The 18,131-nt window shown below is 39.2% G+C and overlaps 1 protein-coding gene across 3 annotated transcripts in view; it reads left to right on the plus strand.

The window, feature by feature from the left end:
- The first annotated feature begins 7,188 nt into the window (after positions 1-7,188).
- The window catches only part of LOC149185362 (uncharacterized), a 153,159-nt gene continuing 142,216 nt past the window's right edge, over positions 7,189-18,131 (plus strand). For all 3 annotated transcript variants that reach the window (XR_016257377.1, XM_089417907.1, XM_089417908.1), the window contains exon 1: positions 7,189-10,210. Coding sequence is in view for 2 of the 3 variants with exons in the window: in XM_089417907.1 (XP_089274033.1) it covers positions 7,438-10,210 (2,773 nt within the window). In the remaining variant the exon portion in view is untranslated. The remainder of the gene's footprint in view (positions 10,211-18,131) is intronic.

Below are 18,131 nucleotides of genomic sequence, written 5' to 3' on the forward strand. Positions count from 1 at the left end.
TCATCAGAAACTCATGCATGTCGATTCTAAGAAAGACCCAGTTGAGATTAGAGTGCAGAGACAGTGTACTATTTGTTTTAGATTTTTATGAGTTGCACTAATAGTGCATGCAGTCAGGAACTGATCCTTGAAGGGAGTGCGCAGTTTTGAGTGCACTAATTTCGCTTTAAGATGGGTTAATCAGCCATAGGATTTGCACAAGGAAATAGGTTCTTGGAGAGCTAGTGAATTGGCTAAGTATTGGATTAGTGATTTCTTGTGAGATGGAGATTGATTTTACTAAGTGTTGGGATTGTTCTTGAGAGAACAAGCATTGTAATCCCATCTTGATTTTCTGATATATACAATACAGAGAGTGGGGTTTTGAGCTGTGGATTTCCCCGGATATTTATTGTGTTATGTGTATTTGATTCTCTTCCTCTATTTATTATTGTTTTTATCGATCTTTATGTGCTTCCACTGTAAAGAGTAGAAGTAAATTCTTGTCTTTTGCTTTAGTACATTACATGAGCTTGTGAATCTACAGGAAAATCTACATGGTATCGGAGTTGTTAACAATATAGTAGAGGAGATTTCGAAGTTTTGAGTTTCTGGGTTACAAAGATCCACTTACAACAACCCAAGGAATGAAGGAAATCTATCTCCGAGAAAGAATTTTACATCAAGTCAAGGCTATTCTAACATGTATCAAACTATCTTTCTTGGTTGTTGTTCCTATTGTAAAAAAATTTGTCATCAAGCTAAGCATTGCAAGGCTTATAAGGACGATAGCTCAAGGAGATATAGGGCCAATTATCAAAGCAAGCGTCTTAGCTCAAAAGAACTAGGTCAAATAAAGACCTATAATTCATTTGATCCTTTGGCAAAGCATGGTCTAGCATGTTCAAAATGCAATGATTTTGGCCATGATGCACAAAATTATCCATTGATATAAAAAAGGGGAGAGTCAAAGAAGGAGGAACCCACTGCAGATAAATGTGGCCTAAGTTTATGTGCACAAAGTGATGAAAATCATTGGTTTGTGGATAGTGGATGTTCAAGACACATGACAGGTGACTAGAAGAAGTTTATCTCATTAAACAAAAAGGATGGAAATGTATCCTTTGGAAGTGGATCTGCTAAAATTGTTGGAAAAGGGACGGTTGCTCTTGTTAATGGAAAGGGAAAAGCACAAAACGCACTACTAGTAGAAGGACTCAAACAAAATCTTCTAAGCGTTAGCCAAATTTGTGACCAAGGACATAATGTTATCTTTAGTACTAAATATTGTGAGATAAGAAAATCCTCTTCAGGAGAACTTGTGGGAAAAGGAGTAAGAACACCAGATAACGTATACATTTTGAGTAAAATTCAAGAAGAAAAATGCTATATGAGTCGAGCAGATGAAAGTTGGTTATGGCACAAGCGATTGGGACATCTAAACTTTGACAACTTGGTTAATATAAGCAAAACAAGTGCAGTGAGGGACATTCCAAAAATTGTAAAGCTGAAACAGGTTGTGTGTGGCCCATGTCAACATGGAAAGCAAACTAGAACTTGCTTCAAGACTAAGGAATTCTCAACATCAAAACCTTTGGAGATCATACATGTAGATTTATGTGGACCAACCAGAACTCCAACACTACAAGGTGAAAGGTACTTTGCTCTATTTGTAGATGACTATACTAGAATGATGCAGGTATTCTTTATAAAGTTTAAATCTAAAGCTTTTGAATGTTTTAAGAATTTCAAAGCTCTTATGGAAAATGAAAAAGAATAAAAAATCAAGTGTCTTAGAACAGATAGAGGAGGAGAATTTACTTCAAAGGAATTCAATGATTTCTGTGAAATACATGGAATCAAAAGAGAAATTTCCATATCTAGAACTCCTAAACAAAATGAAGTAGTGGAAAGAAGAAACGGAATTGTGCAAGAAATGGCGAGAACAATGTTACTAACAATTGATTTGCAAGCCAAGTTTTGGAGAGAAGCAATTGGGGAGGCAATTTATGCCTTGAATAGAGCCCAACTAAGACCAAATAATGACAAAACTCCGTATGAATTATGGAAAGGAAGACCTACTTCAATAAAATATTTTAGAATTTTTGGAAGTAAATGCTTTATGAAGATCAATGATGACTCACCAAGCAAGTTTGATTCTTGTGTTGATGAAGGAATATTTCTTGGATATTCTACAAGGAGCAAAGCATACAAATGCTACAATAATTGACTACGAAAGACAGTAGAAAACATTGATGTGAAGATTGACGAGGCGCTTCCAGAAAAGGAAATTGAAGTCCGTGAAGAAGATTCTATTCTTGAAGAATTTGAAGAAGATACAACAAAGGAAGAAAAGGATCAAGAAAGTCAAAAGGAACCATCTCAAACTCCATCAAAAGTGAAATTTGTTCAAAAACACCATCCGGAAGAACAAATTATTGGGAATGCAGATGATGGAATACAAACCCGAAGAAGGATGACAAATACACCAAGAAAAGATGATGTTGCCTTACTATCCATGGTAGAACCATAAAACTTTGCTTAAACTAGTAAGGACCCTCATTGGGTGAATGCTATGGAAGAAGAAATGTTTCAAATCGAAAATAATGAAACATGGGAACTTGTACCTCGTCCAAAAGATAAAAATATTATTGGAACCAAGTGGGTGTTCAAAAAAAAATTGAATGAAGATGGACAGATCATCAGAAATAAGGCAAGGCTTGTTTGTAAAGGATACTCACAAATTGAAGGAATTGAATTTGAAGAAACTTTTGCCCCGGTAGCTCGATTGGAAGCTATAAGGATGTTTTTGGCATTTGCTTGTTCAAAAGGGTTCAAAGTTTATCAAATGGATGTGAAATCAACATTTCTAAATGGTGATCTAAAGGAAGAAGTTTACATGGAGCAACCAGAAGGATTTGATCTAACAGAAGGAAAATATTTCGCATGTAATTAAAAAAGGCATTATATGGATTGAAACAAGCTCCTAGAGCTTGGTACGCAAGATTGGATCATTATCTACAACAACAAGGTTTCAAAAAGGGGGTGGCAGGAAGTAATCTCTACATGAAGATAGACAAGGATAAATTGCTAATCACCCTTGTATATGTTGATGATTTGATTTTTTCCAACAACAATGATGAGATGAGTCATGAATTTGCTCAAAACATGTCTAAGGAATTTGAGATGTCTATGATTGGCGAATTATCTTACTTTCTTGGACTACAAGTAATTCAAACTAAAGTAGGTATGTTCATATCCCAAACAAAATATCTTAAAGACATGCTTAAAAGATATGGGATGGAAGAATGTGTTGTTATGAGCACACTGATGACTACAAATTGAAAATTAAGCAAAGATGATGAATCCCCTTCAGTAGACACAACTATTTATAGATCAATAATTGGAGCTCTTTTATTCTTAACTGCTTCACGACCTAATATTATGCAAGCAATAGGAATGGTGGCAAGATTTCAATCAACTCCTAAGGAATCCCATTTGATGGTTGTTAAAATAATTCTCAGGTATTTGAAAGGTACTCCTAATTTTGGCTTATGGTATCCCAAAATCACAACTCTTACTTTGACAACTTACACTGATGTTGATTGGGTTGGAAGCATAGATGATCGAAAAAGTACTAGCGGAAATGCATTCTTCATGGGAGATTGTCTTGTATCTTGGCTTAGCAAAAAACAAACATCTATATCTCTCTCCACAACTGAAGCCGAATACATAGCTGCTGCAGATTGTTGTACTCAAATATTGTGGATGAAGGAAGCTCTGAAAGATGTCAACATAGAAACTAATCAACCAGTCACTATCTATTGTGACAACACCAGTGCCATCAGTCTTTCAAAGAATCCAGTAATGCACTCGAAGACAAAACATATTCCAATCAAATACCATTTTCTTTGAGAACAAGTTGCAAAACAAAATGTCAGATTGGAATACGTTAATACAAAGGAACAAATTGTAGATATTTTCACAAAACCCCTACCACGAGAAGCATTTGAATATCTTTGCCAAAAGATGGGGGTCATTTCTCTTGCATCGCATTAAGACAACACATTGACAGGGGTAGGAGCACCATGAAAGGGGGGGCAGCATGGCAAGAAGCAGCTTGATAGGGAGAGTACTTGGACACCCCATTTTCCATTGATGTCAAGGGGGGAGAAACTGCTGGAAGAAGAGAGAATATTGCCATCAATCACAAATGGGAACATTGTTGGTCAAAATTGTCATTGATGTCAATATGAGCATTGATGAAGATAAAAATGGCATGGACGATTGTTGAAGGTAACACTTGGAGCTCTAATGAAGAAGCCCTAGATGCTCTAATCTTAAAAGCTTGAAGGCCTAAAGTCTATGAAGGAGCCCTAGACATAAAATACTAAAGGCTATCACGAATAAAATAATGATGAAAGTTTCACAAAAAAATAATTTTATTGGTGGTAAAATGACCTTATTTAAGGATGGGATTAGCATAGGCTTGTAGAAGAATTTTTCCTCTTTCTAATGAGCTATTACTTGTCCTCTAATTCCTCATACTCTGAGAGAAAATGATGTTTTAATGATAAAATATTATATCTTTTATGCTAGCCGACCTAAGCCAACATATGTAAGTCGACTCCATGGCCAATTGACGTGTCTCTTTGTCACATGTCAAATCTTGTATAAATATAAGGTCGAATTCGTCATTTTAGATCATCCAGTTTGGTGAAGAATATCACAAAGATATAAGACAAAAAGGTGGTTAGAGTTCACAACTCGTGAACCATAAAGGCCGAGGAGAATAAGGATATTTCTGATTGGGAAAATTCAATGTTAAAAGGATCTTATTGTATACATGGGATTGCATTCATTCTCAAACATGTGGCAACATCCTTTAATCTATGGAAGGGTCAGTCAAATCACCTAAGGAGGGACAATCACCTCAAGCCCGGTTCTATGGAGGAATAAACAACTCGGTTCAGTGATAAACTGTCGAGGGTCTCGGACCAACGGTGACTAACATCTCAGAGACAACTGTAGAAGCTCATTTTGGAGATTAGACTTGAAGTTATGTATCTCAGACTTGCTGTTCATTTAGACCTGAACTGGTGAGAGTCTTCCTTTTAAGCTCGGATTGCAGCCTTGGAGGCTCAAACCTAATTACAAAAGACTCAAACTTGTTATAGGCTACAAGACCTCAAAACTACTGAACAATGCTTGGGCATATAAGCAATCACCTGTTAAGGCTTATTAAGGCCCAAACTTAACATAAAAGCTTCAGACCTGTGGAAAAAATAACACCTCGGAACAATGACATTTGTGAGGCCTTGTTACAATCTTTTGGAGGCTCAAATTAATAGAATAGTCACTTATCTATTGGATACTCATAACAATGGGCAATGATAGTTGGACAAGGATAAGTATCGATCTAGTCTTGGATCTGTGGAAAGGTGTAGAAGCTCAGACCCTTGATATCTCAGATTTTTGAATTTTAGATTTTGGAGAGTGGACAAATAGCAAGTCTGGAGCAACTGTTGAAGTAAGTCATTTATACATTATGTTTATTAAAAGTTGCAACGGTTGGAGACATAGGGGTTAAAGCCTCGAGGAAGATGGGGTGGAAGCCTTAGAGTTTGGAGCCTTATAAAGCCCAAGTTGGAGCTTGGCAACAGGTTGGAGCCTTGTGAATTGAAGGGTTAGTGGCCCCAACATTATTGTACTCAAACTATTGTAAAAAGAGGATTGGTTTGTTCCTAATAAAATTCCTATTATTTATTTTCTGATTGTAATTGTGAAGAATCTTAACTGGCATTAATTATAACAATTGGAAGAAATATTGATTCACACCCCCCCAGTATTTCAACATGTTAAGAGAAAGAAATCGACAAGTTCCAATCCAAGATTGTAAAGAAGAAAAAAAATTAAACCGAGTGGATTTGAGGTACAACCTCTGTAACCAAACTTATAAAGACCAAAGCACCCAAAGCTTAATAAAACCAAAGAATCATATATTGGAAATTTAGAAACCAAAGCATCAAATGATAGGTACTCAATGCAAGTAAAAATCAGGGAGCTAGAAAGATGAGTACCAAGAAAGAGATTAGGAGAATCACCAAGAGAAAATGATGCTTAATGACCACACTCTGATCTAGAACCGTAGCATAATGACAAATTCCAAGAACTTAAACCTAGACAAATTGCAAGAACTAAAGCACATCAATATCTATCCACTAAAAACACCTTAATGTTGAAGCCTTTAGATCAAAATGCCAATATGCCAAATAAAGACCAAGATAAACCCTTACCAAGTAAGGTTCAAGTTGGATGGTCTTGCTTCAAAAGTTGTTGCGAAATTCTTCACTACATAACCTCATTATCCCACCTCTTTGATGATAAATTCCAATGAAGAAATAAATAGATATGACCATTTTTAATCCAAGCATGTTAATGGGAGGGGGCTTTTTCCTTTCAAATCCCATTGCCGTGCTTAAGGTTTGGTGTGGGCGACATTGAAACCTATAGTGATTAAAGGCAATGATACATGGCTTCATTCCATAACTTTAGGGACTCAAGAAATTATATAATGAAATCACCCTATTTTTTTTGTAAAATTCCTTGATGAAGAGAAACGACATTGTATTAATTGAAGAAACTTAAGAATTGATTTCTCTCGAGACTTACAAGTACAAGACTTTATATAGGTTGTTGACCTTTCAAACAATAATGGTAAAAAAATTGTTATCAACTAAAAAATTAATTTCATATCCATCCCATTGAAAATAACACTTAATTTCTTATGATAGGAATAAATTTGACACAATTTATTTAATAAGAGAAAATGCTAAAATAGAGCATAAACCTCACCTCAACTTAATTATTTGTAAAAATTCCTAAACTATAAACAAAGATTATTTTAATTTTTCTCTTGAAATAATATAATTCCCTTAATTTTAAATATTATATAACCTATACAAGAAATTGAATAACTATTATATAACCTATACAAGAAACTGAATAACTGAACATTGTCTAGACCATAACAATGATTAAATCAGATTCAAGTAATACCTAACCTTAAATTCCATGCATAAACCAATGGCACCTCTTTTATCACTTTTTTTTTTTCCTTTGAAAACATGGAAAAGCTATTCACATTATTGTTGACGTGGCATAATGGTGTAAAAGAGGAAACGAGAAAAGGCCACCTAACGGGAAAAACATACAACCAGTTTTTAGATAAGCACAGTCCATCTCCAAGCCCTCCGACAGCTCTTCGTGTTTGAAAATCTATCCATGTATATATGCGGACTATTAACCAGAGCGTACTATTATTCTTGCGGACTTGCAAGCTCTAGTATATTTTCTAACATCTTCGTCTCTTCAAAAAGCATACTGAGACTTCTGGAAGCCGAGACTGAGACCATGAATAGCTTTTCCTAAATTTGAGTGCCCCTGAATTTGCCGGCCATGGAAGCTTTGAACCGAACTGTAAATTTCACATCTGTAAGATGCGGAAATGATCCTATGTTTTCGAATGGGAAAAATCCAGGGAGATGCCTGTGCTATCGCAGTGGCTGTAGCTTATTTGCCACGCATTTACATCCCTTATCAATGTCGATGTTAAGCAGGAGGTCGGATAAGCGCAAAAGATATTTAGTAATTGCAGCCTTTGAGCGAATCAGTGGAGCTCCCAGGCGCCGGAACGCGTTGCGACCTAAATTCATCGAGCAAATTAAGGTAAGAGAACCCAGTTCAATGCCTGAAAATAACATTAATCTTATTGGCCATGAGAATTCAGTGGAAGAAAAATTGATTGAGGGTTTGGAAAATAAGTCCGGTGAGAGTTTAGAAAATAAACCCAGCGAAGGATTGGAAGAAGGTTGCGGTGGCAGGTTGGGAGAAAATGTATATATTAATGTAGAAAAAGAGGGATTTAGAGATACAGGGCAGGGGATATGGGATAAACTTGAAAACTTGAGTTTACAACTCCGGAAAGATAGAGAGACCTGGGGCGCTGGAATGGACCCCATTTTTACCTTATATGAAAATGCTAGTGGAGGTATCGAAAGGGTGTCTATAGATGAGAATGCCATTCTCGAAAGATGTGGCATTCCGCGGACGCTGGCTGAGTTTGCTGATAAAGATGCCATGTCACTGGTTAACTTGAGGACAGCGCGTGCTAGGTTGCTTGCAAAAGAGATAGAGAATGGGATATCTATGCCTCCGAGGAATAGTAATGTGTTTAGATATGTGAAGCCTGGTAAGACACAGCTGCAAAAGTGGGGAGAAGGGTTTGGGTCTGTGATGGGTCAGGTTGGCGGTGTTGTGCTTCGTGTTCCGACCTTTGTTAAGTTTTCGGTTGTCGGGTTCACTGTCTTGTATGGCTGTTGCTTCTTTTGGGCAGCACGGAAGAATCTGTTTAGTGACGTGCCATTGAAACAGAAGGAATTTGAAGAAGAGAAGAAGAGGAAGATGGTGATGAGAAAGATTAAGTTGAGGATGGAGAAAGAAAGGATGGATAAGGAATTTGCTAGAAACCAGTGGAAGGCTTCGGATTCGAAGTCGCCAAAGGGTATTGTATCCAAAGATGAGGCTGAATTGCGGAAGGAAACTGTCTCTATGGAGTTGTATATGAGGAATCCTGACATAAATGAAGGTGAACAACAGAAAAGGGTCTTGGCCACTATGACCTCTAGGGGGAAGCTTCCGATGGATGATACTGAGTTTGATAAGAAGATTCTGAAAATCAGGTCCATGGCGAGGGAGGCTCGCAAGACAGAGCATCAAAATGCTCAAAATTTAAGTAAGTCTGGAATAAATGCAGGTAATAGTCTAGATGAAGCCAAAGATTTGAATGCAGCAGCATCTGTTGTTGACACAGATATAAATGGGAAGGCGGAATCAAGACCTGTAGATAACTCTGCATTGGCTGGGGTTCTCGTAGAGAATGACAAGGCAGTTAAAACAGCAGCAGACTTTACAATCACAGAGGGCCAGAAATTAGATGTGCAGAACCATATCGTGTATGGGGGATTGAATTTAAAGAATTCTTCCCATCTAAATACGGTGGCAAGCATGAGTGAAGCTAATTCAAATGCAAATGATGATAAAGAAGTCGATGCAGCAGCCTCTCTTGCGGATTCAAGCAGAACTTGCGAAAGAATGGAAGCAACACCTATTGATATACCCACATTGACCGGAACTCTCCCGGATTCAAAGGGCGAACAAGACAAAAAGACAGCTAGAGCAACTACAATAGAAAAGGACTTACGTTTTTCAAATGGTACTGAAGAAAACAAATTTGTTCGAAATATCAGAGACACAAATGCAAGTGAGCACTTACAGCTCGATATGTTACAAGATACACATAATTCCTCTACAGATGCCGAAAGTGCTGGAACTGAAGGGGATACTATGGTACGGGAACCAATAGCATTGGACAATAGACCTATAAATAAACCTGAGAGTGTTTTGCGATCTTCCAAAAAAGGGTCACAACGGGCAAGGCCACGAGTCATCACCTCTGTGGAAGAAGCCAGGGCAATTTTGGCATCGAAATCGGGTGAACCTTCTAATAATACATCTAGTGATGTTGAGAAATACACAACTATGAGTGCATCAAAGCAAAGAATTGAAGGGGACAATAATGATGGAAATGTGGAGATTGGCGATCCTTTTAGGCCACCTAATGACAATTCCTTTTCAGTAGAGTCATCCACCGCAAATAAAAGCATGGCAGCAAAAGCAAGAGAGTCGAGTATTACTGTTAGGCCTATAGATGAAAACTATGAAAAGCTTAGACCAGCCTTTCGAACGGTTAATACAAAAAAATGGATTGCAGATGAGTCAAAATCTACGTGGCAGGATAATGCATATCTTAGTGATACGCGCCTTGCAGAATTTGCTGAGGAAAAAGCACATGTGGCAAGTCACGAAACAGATAGTGATGAAAGTGAAGGCGAGGAAACGCAGATTGAAGCTCAAAATGGCATAGATAAAAAGGAGAATAGTCTGTCTGTAGAGGAGGCAGAAGAATTTGACTGGACCAAGGATGATGTATTGCGAGAAATTGTCTTGAAGGTTCGGGCTAATGAAGAAGTTGGAAAGGAACCATTCGACGGTCTGACCTCCGAGGAAGAAGGTATTTTCTTTAAAAGAATCGAAGATACAATAGAACGAGAAGGGGAAAGGATGAATAAATGGATCAGCGAGAGAGTTGAGAATCTGGAGTATGGCAAAGGTAACTCTTTGTTTTCTTATATTTGAAGTACCTAGAACATTGCTTGAGCATGCTCCCAAATGTTCAATCCTAAAAGAATTTTAGACAGGCCCATCTCTTTCACCTAGATGCATTCTGTTATTGTGCCTTTGACAAGTATTTTAAGCATGAGACTCTCTGTCTTTAGTAGTGGTAAAATGTTTTTATATGGTATTTCAAGGCTGAAATTTATATCATCATCCTTAGTCCCGGAAGTCAACGATATATTATTCATAATAACGAAAATGATTAATAACTTGTTTATTAACTTAGGATTGACTGAGATTACTATTGGTAACATCTGGTATCAGTTTCTATTGATGACATTCCTTAGTTTCTTATAAGCTGGGCATCTTTATAATCTACAAAGCAGAATTTTCTAACATTATTAGGATATTAGCACACCAGACGGGCAATCATAGACGTTCTGAGGTTTTAAAAGTCTAAGAATCTCAGGTGCAGGTCTGCAACTCTTGATGTCATGGCATCCAACATGTATGAATCTTTGATTTTTGGGATATATGAAACTCTTGAATTTTTTGAATGGCTTGTGACTTTTTGATAGAGTCAACTTTTCCCTTTAGTCTGCGACTAAGTAGGACTGAATCTTCTCACCAGCATTGCCTTTTCCCTTTTTTATGGTTGGCTCCAGTAATTGTGCAATACCAGTTTTCTAGAAGTGAATCTTCTCACCGGCATTGCCTTTGCCCTTTTTTATGGTTGGCTCCAGTAATTGTGCGAGACCAGTTTTCTAGAAGTAAAACTCAGTCCACTGCATCGTTATTGGAAGGAATCCTTTTTGCCTCTTTGGCATTGCAATCATTAAAGGTAATGTTGATATCCAAGTTCATGTTGATGAGGCTGTCATTAGAAAATGTAACAGGTTTGAAATAGAAAGATTGGTGATTTGGCGGAGATTGTGGATTGCACATTTAATTTATCTTATTTTACAGGAAATGGGAGGCTGTCGTGTGGTGCTGAGAATAGTTAGAAGTTAGAACACAGAAGGTTCTTGTTGGTGAGGAGAGTAAAAGGTTAAGGCCAAACCAGTTTGAAGGTCTTTTTGCTTGTAGACATTTTACCAGTGGAGTTGGAATTGGATCTCTCTCTCATTCTCTTCATAGGATTACTTCCATGATTAAATTGCATTTGTTATGGATATCATCAACCATACAAATGCAAATGGTAACATTTTCATTGACAATTACACAGAAGAAATATTAATGACAGTAGGATCATAAAGAGACAACCAACCAGGAGACACAGATATTTACCCTTGGAAAACCTACTTGGGGAAAAAACCCAGCAGTCTTTTTCTTAGAGAAATCATTCAATTCAACAAAAGATACAATCTGGTCTTTCCAAACAAAAACAAGGTCAAACTGACCATAACCAAACCCAGGGCTGACCTGGTCAAACAGAGATAAGTAGCCTCAGAAATTTAGGTCAATTCTGTTACAAAACTTTCGGCCTTCCTCAAAGATCTCGATCTGCCTCAGGAGTACTTGGTCTGCCTAGAGATTCGGCCTTTTGCCTCAGAGAAAAGGTCTTCCTCAGGGATTCGGCCTTTTGCCCCAGGGATTCTGCCTTCTGCCTCAGCGAAAAGGGTCTGCCCCAGGGATTTGGTCTTTTGCCTTAGGAATTCGGCCTTTTGCTTCAGAGTAAATGTCTGCCTCAGGGATTCAGCCTTCTGCTTCAGAGAAAAAGTCTACCCGTAAATTCAGTCTGCCCAGAAGATGAATTTCGGTCTGCTGCTTTAGAAACCTCCCACATGTGTACATAAGATCAGAAGAGCTACAAATTAGTGGCCCAGAATTCATCTTATTGTGGATGAACAGAAGAATAGGTGATCTGAAAATCGCTTTCTGATTGAAGTCTAATGAGTATATATAGTGACTGGATTAACCCAAAGTGGTGTGTCCAATGGGTTAGGCCAACTTGATCTTTTGGAGGGCCGACTTGAAATTCTTGGAGGCAAAAATTAAAATTTAGAAATTCAAAATTCCCACTTTTTGAAGAACATGTCTCGTATTTATTATTACATATATTTGAAGGTCTAAAACATTAATTATGAAGACTGACCATAGCTACAAAATTCAACAGGTTTGACAGTGGTGCACTTGTTAATGTATTTATTACTTGGGGATGTTATTGACATATATGAGAAATATGAATTTGGGGTTGGAAGTTAATAATGTTATTCTAATATGGTTTGTGTCTATTCTTTTTTGGTAGTAACAGATAAGTTATTGTTAAATTTTTTGGTATGTTCTATGCTTAAGACCAATTTACTTCAATTTCTTAGCTAGCCCGATATCAATGTCCAGTTTAGCAATCACATCAGCATGATAGTAAAATACAGATAGAAGATCAACATAAATAGTAGAAGACAAGCCAAGACAAGAGTACACAAGATGTGGCACCAGCCAGGGACAAATCCCAATGTGGGGAAACCCTTGATCATTCTTCTTATATTCTTCAATAGTTCAGCAGAGAGAGAGTACAAAATTTATAAATCTGATAATTTATGACAGCAGCATTAAAGGCCTAATCAGAAAAGTCATTGCTGGTCAAACAGGGTAGAATTCTTCCTTCAAGCAGCTCGGTCAAACCCAGTCAACTTCGGCCTCCAACAGCAAACCCAAACAGTCCAAAACAGCTCCGAAAAGTCCAGTCAAATGCTGGTCAACAAAAGTCAAACTGCAACCAGCAACTAGGGCAGTCAACGCTGGTCAAACCAGAGGTCAGATCACCTTGGTTTCTATGCCAAAATCTGCGGCCTGCCAAGGAGAAGCAGCCACACCCAAAGCGCAGTCAAAGAGAGGTCAACGAAGCCCAAAACAACACCTCTGCACTTCGGTCAAACCTAGTCAACGCAGCTAAACAAAAAATCCTCTTTCCTTCGCATGTGTGAGAGAAAGCTGCCAGATTTGCACACCCAATCAAGTGAGGAGAGAGAGATGAGTGAAGATGAGATGATGGAATAATCAACATGTACAAAATTTCACTCAGAAGTATAGAACTGAGAAATATTTACAGATGTTCCTGAACAAGTGTCCGCCCAGAGAGAGAGGTTCCTTGACCCTTTGCTTCTCTCTGGCTTGCCTAGCGTCAATTTCTCTGGCCTCTTGAATTGCCTGTGCAATGCCTGCGTCACTTAGGCCAGCATTGCCTCTCCCATCGTCAATCTGCTCAGCGTTGTTCCTTCTGTTGCTCTGTGTCTTCGTCCCTGTCTCGTTGGCTGATGTTGAACCCTTTCTGTCTCTCCTCCACTTGCAACTCTTCCTTTGAATCAATTTTCTCTTGCCGAACATCAACCAGTGAGAAAATTGATTTCTCTTGGGCAACTGAGTATTTGCTTGGTGCGTCTTCCAAATGACCCTCAAGTCCCTTCTTATATCTTCCCGTTGAGCAATCAACGGCCTAGATTAAAACATAATCTAAGGCTCATATCGTTTTGACTTGATCCATGGCTTTTTCTAGAAGTTTCACCCCTGATTAGATTAATACCCATTAATATTTTAATTTTCCTAAGTTTAGACTGAGGAACTCCATTAAAAATATTAATTATTTTAATAAAATCACTTATGGGTGGAATTTCCCAAAACGATTTCTGGGTTCATTGGAATACTTGTGCCCAAGCCACCCTGCAAAAACTCCATTAAAAATATTAATTATTTTAATAAAATCACTTATGGGTGGAATTTCCCAAAACGATCTCTGGGTTCATTGGAATACTTGTGCCCATGCCACCCTGCGAAATTTGAGGCTTAGAGCACATTCGATGCTACCCCAAATCAACAATGCAGAGGCAGAGCAGAAGTAGCCGGGGATCTCGCAGTTCAGCTGCCAGATCAGCTGGGATTTGTAGTGTAGAGTGAGGTAATCTCATCACTTTCTTCTTCTAAGTGATTTTCTCTGTAATTGGATTGCCGGGAGGGCATCCAGTAGTTGTATTCAGAAATACTTCAACTTAATAATAAAACCCTCAAATCCTGTGCACTGGTCTTCCCTCATTGGGTTTGTCCGGGGACATTTGTCCAAAAACAACTGTGTCACTTGTGTATCTTTTCTCTATTGTTCAGTTTCTTGTTTCGACATATAATTTAATTGGGTAGGCTGCAGTGTATATATTTCGATGTTTGCCGTAAGAAACTGCAAATAACTTGTTCATGTAAATCTAACAAGTAGAAGAAATATCATTAATGCTGCAGTAGGGATACCCGGGTTTAAGGAATTTTCACATGGTATCAAAGCTAGTGCAAGTGAAGCAAGAAGAACAGTGCCAAAGATCCCATCGCTAAGAAGGGAGAGGTCGAAAAAGCTGCAGGAGGCAGCAGTTCGAATCCCCAGAGGGTTTTGCGCAGTCCAAGCCGGAGGGCTGAATTTCGTGGTAGTTTCTCTCTGAGTGAGTCAACAGAGGTAAGGGCTTCCATATCGAAATTTTGCCATGGTAGAGGGAGCAATGTTGAAGCCTAAACGTGAGGAAGAGCTGGTGGGACGCAGTTTTTCTGCAGGCTATTTTGCTGGGCAGAAAGACGTCAGAAGAGAAGAGAAGCACAGTGAGGGAATTTTTCCTTAGAAGACTTCCTGCCAAGAAATTCGTTCTCTTATTCGCTGAGCAACAGTAGTAAGAGCACATAGGAGCAGTTCGACAGTTTTTCGTGGCAAAGATGGAAACCAGTGGTTTGAGTGATCAGGATAGATTGGACGAAGCATCCAACTAAACGTGAGGAAGAGCTGGTGGGACGCAGTTTTTCTGCAGGCTATTTTGCTGGGCAGAAAGACGTCAGAAGAGAAGAGAAGCACAGTGAGGGAATTTTTCCTTAGAAGACTTCCTGCCAAGAAGTTCGTTCTCTTATTGGCTGAGCAACAGTAGTAAGAGCACATAGGAGCAGTTCGACAGTTTTTCGTGGCAAAGATGGAAACCAGTGGTTTGAGTGATCAGGATGGATTGGACGAAGCATCCAACTATGTTATCTGGAAGGCTAGAATGTCATTCGTTCTAGATGAGCATGCCCTCAAGACAGATGTCGATAGCGTGGTCTTTGTGCCTGTAGATGCAGATTCGCTGAAGAAGTACAAGGCAGAAATGGCAAAGGCAAAGAGAATGATCCTTGACGGAGTGAAGGATCATGTAGTTTGTCACATCGCTAGCAGAGGGATTGCGAAGGAAATGTGGGATGCATTGTTTACAGTATATCAGGGATCTTCCAAGCAGCGGAAGATATACTTAGAGCAGAAGCTGAGATTTGCTCAAATGCAGAAGGGGGAGTGTGTGGATCTGTTCCTCACGAAGCTTCGAGAGACCCGAGATGAGTTATTAGCTGTGGGATCTACATCGCAAGATTCCGAGTTGGTTAGACTGACCCTCATTTTTGTCTCAGATGAGTGGCAAGTCTTTGTCCAGAGTAGCCTAGGCAGGGTGACTTTGCCGAATTGGGATGAGATGTGGGTAGCTCTTAAGCAAGAGGAGCTGAGGAGAGGTCTAGTCAAGTGTAAGCTTGACAGAAGCAACAGTAGTGGGTCGAAGCCCAAGGAGTAGGAGGAAACTACAACCCTTGCATCGAAGGGGTAGCAGGAGCAGCAAAGGTGGAAGAAGGACATCTCGAAGGTAAAGTGCTTCAGGTATAGTGAGATGGGTCACTACGCAACACAATGTCCTCTCAGAAAGAAGGACAAAGATGAGAAGCACGATCCGAAGGCTGCACCTGCGAAGATCGAGGAGGAGGAGTTCACCATGACAGCCGAGATACCTCCAAGAGGGAGGTGGGCTGATGTAGAGCTGTAGTTCGAAAGAGCTACAGATGGGCAGGATCCTTGAGGAACCCACGTCTTGGATAAATTCCTTGCTATGGGAGCCAAGATCATAGGTAGTAGGATGGACTAGTGTCAGATGGTGCCGAGGAGTGTCGGAGAGACAGTTGCAGTGGCTAGAAGCACCAATGATTGAACATTGCAGAGTAGAGTTGGCAGCAGTGCAGATGGGACAGAGCAGAGGTTAGTAACATCGCATTAGATTCGGAGGGTCAACGCAGAGACTAGCAGCAGTCAGGCTCCAACATTCACATGGTATCACACTGAACACAGTTAATTCAGTAATTTGGGATGTTTTTCTGTTGCTGATGCAATAGCAACAATAGTTTGGAGGGCAAGGGCAGTTGGCAGTGCCAGTGCCAACAACAACACAGATGCAGAAATTCAGAGGGAGTTGCAGTATGAATGCATTGTTGACAGTGGCAGGGTTAACAACATTACAGATGCAACATTTGCGCAGTGGTTGGTCGACAGCTTGTTAGACATCAACAACTCAGAGGGAGATGTTACAAAACAAAATGATGCTTCAGCAGGTTTCATTGCTAGAGCACATTCCTTGCTAAGAGGGAATGTTGATTTCTGGTAGCATCGGATGTGCTCTAAGCCTCAAATTTTGTAGGTAGGCTTGGGCACATGTATTCCAAAGAACTTAGAAAGCATTTTGGGAAATTCCACGCGGAGACAGTTTTATTAAAATAATTAATTATTTTTAATGGGACACCAAGTCTAAACTTAGGAAATTAGAACAATTAATGGGTATTAAGCTAACTATGAGTGTAACTTCTAGAAAAAGACGAGGATCAAGCAGAAATGATCTTCCATTGATTAGCTTCTAATTTGGGCCGTTGAATATCAACGGGGAGATTATTTATAAGGAGGCTTGAGGGTCATTGGGAAGACACACAAAGGGTTCAAAAGTTTGATTTTCTGAAGCAGAGCAGCTGTTGGGAGAATATCGATAGTGAGCTTGTGCAGTGAGGGGCAGAGGAAGTTTTGGCTAGAGGATCTTCTCCGGATCCGAGAATACTCAGCATAGAGGCAGAGAGACACATAGAGGAGGCAACGCAGAGGGCAAAGAGGGTGACATAGAGCCAGGAAGGGCTCACGCAGAGCAGCGCAAAGGAACGAATTTGCTAAGGGAGCTGACGTTTCTGAGTCGGCAAGGCAGGAAAAGGCTTTTGAAGGCAGATTGATTCTTAGTTGAGCTGATGTAGTGACTTAGAGGCTGACGCAGGGCCCACGCAAGGGGTAGCGTAGAAGTAGCCGGGAACTCGCAGTTCAGCTGCCAGATCAGTCGAGATTTGCAGTGTAGAGTGAGGTAATATCACCAGTTTCTTCTGCTAAGTGATTCTCTGTAACTGGATTGTTGGGAGGGCATCTAGTAGTTGTATTCAGAAATACTTTAGCTTAATAATAAAACCCTTAGATCTGCTGCACCAATTTTCCCACATTGGGTTTTTTTCGAGGACATTTGTCCAAAAACAACTGGCACTTGTGTATTTTTCTCTATTGTTCAGTTTCTTGTTTCGGCATATAATTTAATTGGTGTAGGCTGCAGTACATATTTCGATGTTTGCCGTAGGAAATTGCAAATAACTTGTTCATGTAAATCTAACAAGTAGAAGAAATATCATTAGTGTTGCATTAGGGATTTTTGGGTTTAAGGAATTTTCACAAATTTTGGTGGTAGAAATTAGCTGTGGGGTGAGAAGATTGTCACAATAGTTTTGCCAATGTTTTCCTCAGATTAGATTGCGAGTAGAGCATCTAAATTATTGTACTTAGAATCGTTGTTGAAGAACAATAATAAAACCCTCATCTGCTGCACCGGTTTTCCTGCATTGAGTTTTTCCAGGGACAATTGGTCAAAAATAACTGTGTCAAAATTCTTGTGTGTGCTAGAATTTCTTAGTTTCTAGTATTTTATTTTCCGTAGTATTTTAGGGTGAAAATTGCAGTTGTGATTTTATTCATTGTTTGCTGTAGCAAATAAACTGCATAATTTAATTTACAGTGAGGAGAATAATTTCCAGTTGTTGCAATAGATGAAATTTTCACAAGGTATCAGAGCTAGTTTAGCAAATTC

Source organism: Pinus tabuliformis, chromosome 3_2 (assembly GCF_031772625.1).
Source record: "Pinus tabuliformis cultivar Carrire ecotype Pingquan chromosome 3_2, CPIR1, whole genome shotgun sequence".
NCBI classification, from domain to species: Eukaryota; Viridiplantae; Streptophyta; class Pinopsida; order Pinales; family Pinaceae; genus Pinus; species Pinus tabuliformis.